Below are 6,000 nucleotides of genomic sequence, written 5' to 3'. Positions count from 1 at the left end.
ATGAATAAAGAATACAAATAATTAACACAAAATGAAATGCAAACATATGAAGCTTCAACCTCACTGTAAGTTTAAAAGTAAAGTAAAACAATTTCAATATCTTATCAGCAAATATGCACATATACCTAATTAGGAAATTATATGGACAATAATGATTCCAACTCTATAAAGAATGCAATAAAAAAAGATGAAAATAGTTAAATATTTTTGGTATGGAGATATTATAGTCATTCTCTTATTCAACTTTATTCAATTTCTGTATTTTTCCCCATTATACAAATTTCCTTCAGTGAGCATAACAATTTTTTTAAAGTTATAGAACATCACCCCAAAATTTTTTGAGAATACTGCTTGGTTTTCAAAATTTTTTCTGGTGATAGTCAAAATGAAATATCTATTGCTTAAGGAAAAAAATATGTAAAGCTGACAAAATTTTAAAAATGATTACAAAAGACGTATGTGAGCCTGTGTGCATGTGTGTGTATGTGTGTGTGTGTGGATATACACACACGTGCATACACTTACATAAGATAAATAACTGTAAATGGTGATGAGGGATTAGTACCCCCTGTCAATCCCTGTTAATATGTTAAACTTAATTTAACATATTCAAAATATAAAAAATCTGAAAAAATGCTGCTAGGACTCCCACTGTTTTCAAAAGGTGTATTTGAACCGCTTTTCCAATGCATGCGCTTTGCTTGTTCATTTGTGAGCCAAGGGTCTCCTAACCCTGGGAATTTCAAGACGATTTCTGAAAAGCTTTCAGAGGAAGACTCTTGGGTTGTATTTGGGAGTTAAAGCAAACTTATGAGCCTGATGTTATCACAAAATAGTGTCAGCAATCGCAGAGCTTCTGGCTGTGGACGACACCCCTTGCATACTTCACCAAGGGAATTTTTTAGTAAATGTCATATTTTAAGAATCGTGCTTCAAAAAAGTTCCAAATTTGTAGTTTTACTTTCTCAACACCCAATGCCTAGCTCTTCAATAAGTTCACTAATACTCTGTAGTGCTTTTATCACAGATGTTCTATCACCCCTAAATTTGAGGGGAGGAAGTCTATGGCCATGCCACCCTGAACAAGCCGGATCCCATCTGATCTTGGAAGCTAAGCAGGGTTGGGCCTGGTTAGTACTTGGGTGGGAGACCACCTAGGAAGACCAGGTGCTGTAGGCGTAAAAAACAAAAAATAAAGGATTGTAAGCTGACAAGGTCCTTGCAATCTGTGAAGTCAACCAAGGGTGCCTCGCATAAATAAATAAGTAAATAAGTAAGTAAGTAAGTAAGTAAATAAATAAATAAATAGATGTGAGGGGGAGAATAATTTAAAATTTATTCATTTATTGACTAAAATATACAAAATATATCTAATATTGATGTTAACAATTTTTAAAATTATACATAATGCACATTATCACATATAACGTAAGCTTATATGACATCGACAAGAAATGATTAGGCCTGAGGTTTTATGGGTCGTCTGAATGAGAGAGGAGTTTCCATTTCATGGTTGTATCAACCTCTTCATCAAAATCTCCCACCTCCTGCTCCTTAGAAAGCTCTACGAATACCTAGACAAGAGACAGAAAAGAAGGAATAAAATTATCAAGTTGTTGTCTTCCAAATAAACAGGAAAAATACTTGTCACTTTCACGTAAAATTTACAGAGATGACACAAAACCATCAAAGCTGACTCACCTTCTCCAATGTGCACTGGGAGAGGCTGTATTCTTCCAGGTTAAAGTTCTGTTTTACTGGGAAAAAAAAAAGGACTAGTAGTAGATGCTTACAATTTATTACCGAGAATTTTTTTAAAGTCATACAAGATAAAAATGCAAATCATTAATATAGCTAGCATACAGAGCTGAATAAACACTTGCTAGAAGAATGAAATAATGAAAAGTCAGTGAGTTAAATACATATCGAATCGATCTTGATTTTAGAACTTTGTCATATCACATTTTGACGATATGTGTTTCATTACTTAGTATATGTGTTTTGGGGAGATATAAGGTCCTGAGGAACTGTATAACTGACTGATACATTCTGGCACGTGAGGAAGACTTCAATCTCACTCCATTCCCTTTAAAGGGACTTCCGTGTGATTGTGCTCCGGCCAGTCCACATTCCGTACCAGCTCTCTGGTGGGCTTCCCCAGCAGGAGTCTACATGAGAGTGGCCACCAGCTTTACATATTCATGTGTTCACAGTTCACTAGTTACACACTGAGAATTTTCTAAGTGGGGGAGCCACCCTGAGGTGCCAGGGAGCTGTAAAGAAACAGCTATAAAGAAACAGCAAATCGAAAAACTCCTGCCTTTGTGTAGTTTGCATTCTAGTGGGAAGAATACGGGCATCAAATAAGTAAGCACTTAAATATATACCAAAGTAAATGACGATAGCTACTACGGAGAAAAAGGAAATCAGGTAAGGAAAACAGGAAGTGCTGGGTGCTCTTTCACAGGACGGCCACAGTAACAAGGTAATAACCGAGCAGAAACCTGAAAGCAGTGAGGAAGCAGCTTGGATATTCAGGAAGGAGACTTCCGGGAAGAAGGAGTAGCACGTGCAAAGTCCTGAGGCAGGACTGTGCATGTCTGATAGCATTTAGGACGAGCCTGGAAGTCCGGGCGTCGAGAGTGGAAGGTGAAGCCAGAGATTTATATGACCTCAAGCACCATGAGCCAGGTGCCATTCTAGGCTCTTTCTTTACAAATGAGCTCACTGAACCCTCCTAATAACCCTGCCAAGTGGGCACGGATGTCATCCCTTGTTTTAGAGATGAGCCAACTAGACATGCAGGGATTGAGTAATTAACTTTGTCCAACGCCTCCTCGCTAGTAAGCAGCAATGCAGGGATAGGAACCAGAGAGGCTGGTGCTGCAGTCTGAGCTCTTGGCCACCATGCTGTGTTCAGAAATTCCACCATGATGGTCTGCTGCTGGGAATGACCCAGTTAAGAGTGGAAAAATGATGCCGAAAAGAGGAAACGGGCCATTTCAAGTGGCAAGAAGAGTTAGGTACAAATGCGGGGAATGGCCTTAGCGGAAGACTCAGATAATTCATGTGTCATTAACAGGAAGGTGGAACACGCAGCACAGACGCAGGGAGGTTTCCTGTTGCCTTTATTTTATCACTGAAATAAAAAGCAAGGGCATCAACTGAGGGAGAAAAGCAGGTAGCAGATGGATACATAAGAAGAGGATGACGTTATAATTTAGGGTGCTTGGTGTGAACGGACTGTGCCCACATAAGCAAGGCAGATGGGACGAAAGGCTTAATGTCACGAATTCAGTCAACCTAGTCGAGCACAATGGTGTGTTTTCTGTAGCTTCCAGCTCCTCTGGAGACTAACCTGTTTCCCGAGGGTTGGATTAACCAAAATTGGGATTAAATCCCACCATTATCTACGATTAGAATTCTTAAAATCATATCCTACAGGGCCTATCTTTAAACATTTATCACACGATTATCTCTCATTAAATTATGACCTAAGTCTGAATTAATTCTTTATAAGTTTTATTTTAAAATGGTCATTCTTACCTGCCTCTAATTTGTGAAAGGCCTGAGAAAGAGGGTGAACATCCGCCACGGGCAGTTTATAGGTCAAGAAGGAAGAATACCTGGGAATGGGAAAATGTAACATTTGACCCTGAGTTTCAAGGGGGAAAAATGACCATCAAAATAAATATTGGTACTTTCAACAATTTTTTGAAATAAAAGTAATGCAAGTTAATGTATGGCTTACATATGAAATAAATGAAATAATTTATCAATGGACAATTCTTAAAATGGCATTGGCAGCTGGCTGTTGGAGATAGTTCTCCAAGAAATAATCCAGCATAATTAAATTTATGCTTGGTTTATGTAAACCTTTTTCTTGTTGAACTCAGATATTCTGAATTAATCCCTTTGATTAGTTCAAATAAGGTTGGGACTAATCTTAATTTAATATTCATCTTTGTCACCAGAAAGCTAAGGAACGAGAGATATGAGTTTGGGAGAGAGGGATATAATAGTAGAGGAATTCGAAATGCTTTAACTGAAAACTTCTCTGACCTCCTGAGGAGAGAAAAGCCAAGACTGATTTTTGGCATCTTGTTTCCACGTGCTACTTCTGGCTGTATGACCTCATGTCCTATTCTCAGTTCCTTCCCAAACGGAAGTTTGATGCTCCCAGGTGGCCCTGAAGCTGCCCAGCCCTGCAGGACTGGCCCTCTTTGGTCCAGCCCCTGCCCCCAGTCTTATTATTCATGATCTTCCCACCTATATCAAAACTGTTTCTCAGATTTGTGATGCCAAAGGTCTAGGAAGAGGACTGAGTTATATGCCCTGGTACATTCAATAGATGATGCCATTATATTTATACTGTGCTAAAATGGAAACAGTAGTTTTATGTTCTGCTTCTTTGGGTTACTTATCCACCCAAGGAATTTCAAATTCAGTTTCTGCTCAACCTCTTTGCCTTTCTGCCATTAACACACATATATACACAGACACACACATACGTATATGTACACACCCACACCCACACACACACACACACATGCACCTTTCTAGTCTCCATTTTGAAGCATGAAAACTTCATTAAAGGAAGACTCTGATTATCTCAGCTGCTATTTGGTTTCTATGTGGGGGATCCACCTTAAATAGTTATTTCTTTTAAATTATTAATATTTACATCTTTTAAATATTTACAGGGAGGCCCAGGGAGGGTACCACGGGCTTGACTGCAGTCTCATGTGGGTTCAAGTCATCATAAATTCCTTCTCCGCAACTTTCTCAAGTCCTCCCCCCACAGAACTGGGGTCAGCCTGGGATGGCTGAGGACACCCACGTAGGGTGTTCCCAGGCTTCCCTGGGGAACACAGCTTCCTGTGTAGCTCCCAAATCACATAATCTGGAAGATTCAACAAGTCAATTTTTAAGATCCCTAACTTTTATTATGAAGTCAAATCACCCCAACGTTCTCATAGTGCAGAAAAGGAACCACTGAGTGGGTAAAGCCAATAGGTTTCTCCATGATCAAAAGATCCTTTTACCTTTCCTGCTGTGCAGCCTGTGGGAAAAGCTTCAGAATCTCAGTGTGCACCAAATTCACTTGAGAAGTTTCTTTCACTTTTAGTTCTAGATTGTAATCCTTGCCAAGTTTGCTTTTCAGGTGCTGGATGGAGCCAATGCATCTGTGGGCAAGAAGGAAGCCATGTTGGAACAAATATTGTCCCTGAAATTTTTTAGGTTATTCACAAATTTCAAATGTATAGGATAGGGCGTCTCTGAGGGAGCTGAGAGGAAGAACTCCAGTTGCTACGGTGATTGCGTCCTTTTCATAGGGAATCTCACATCGAGGGTCAAGTGCAGGCTCTGGTAAGATACCCACCTCAGTCGTCCAGATACCATGATGGCGAGGCGGTCACAAATGGCCTCGGCCTCAGCCAGGTAATGGGTCGTCAGGAGGGCCCCCTTCTCTGTGTTTTTAATGGCTGTCTGGATCATCTGCCTGAAGTGAGCCCAAAATCAGCACCATTAAGAAAAAAAAGCATAGGAAAAAAGGAGATGGAGGGGAAATTTTATAGACAAAATACAGTTTATAAATCATATTTAGATCCCGATTCAAAAACAAAACAGGGAATGTAACTATTGACTAGCTTTTTGATAACATAAAGGAAAATTTTTAATATTTTTAGGTGTGCTAATGGTATTCTGGTTAAGTTATTTAAAAACACCCTCTATATCTTTTGTAGAAACTAACTGAAATATTTACACATAAAAGACATGCTGCCTAGTATTTGCTTCAAATTAATTAGGGAGTGGAGAAAGGAAGTGGGTGGAGGTACAGATGAAGAAAGATTGACCTTATATGGATAACTGTTAAAACTAGGTGATGGGTATAATGGGTTCATAAATGATTTCTTTACATTTGTATAAGATTTCCACAACAAAGTTCTTTTTAAAAGCTGGAAAAATATCGGACAGTCACAAATATGAAACCAGATT

The 6,000-nt window shown here is 39.0% G+C and overlaps 1 protein-coding gene and 1 non-coding gene across 2 annotated transcripts in view; one reads left to right on the top strand and one right to left on the bottom strand.

The window, feature by feature from the left end:
- Positions 1-1,060: 1,060 nt before the first annotated feature.
- On the top strand, positions 1,061-1,179 carry LOC112480154. Its single transcript, XR_003046507.1, has one exon. It is a non-coding gene; the product is annotated as a 5S ribosomal RNA (ribosomal RNA).
- Positions 1,180-1,331: 152 nt separating this feature from the next.
- ABCA6 (ATP binding cassette subfamily A member 6) overlaps positions 1,332-6,000 on the bottom strand; it is a 48,884-nt gene continuing 44,215 nt past the window's right edge. Inside the window, exons 33-37 of the mRNA XM_025047187.1 lie at positions 5,384-5,503; positions 5,046-5,186; positions 3,547-3,626; positions 1,702-1,757; positions 1,332-1,574 (exon numbers count right to left, since the gene is read on the bottom strand). Of these exons, the coding sequence (XP_024902955.1) occupies positions 1,473-1,574; positions 1,702-1,757; positions 3,547-3,626; positions 5,046-5,186; positions 5,384-5,503 (499 nt within the window). The 3' untranslated portion in view covers positions 1,332-1,472. The remainder of the gene's footprint in view (positions 1,575-1,701; positions 1,758-3,546; positions 3,627-5,045; positions 5,187-5,383; positions 5,504-6,000) is intronic.

Source organism: Pteropus alecto, unplaced genomic scaffold, assembly GCF_000325575.1.
Source record: "Pteropus alecto unplaced genomic scaffold, ASM32557v1 scaffold134, whole genome shotgun sequence".
Taxonomy (NCBI): domain Eukaryota; kingdom Metazoa; phylum Chordata; class Mammalia; order Chiroptera; family Pteropodidae; genus Pteropus; species Pteropus alecto.
This window is presented reverse-complemented; position numbering and strand designations above follow the sequence as displayed.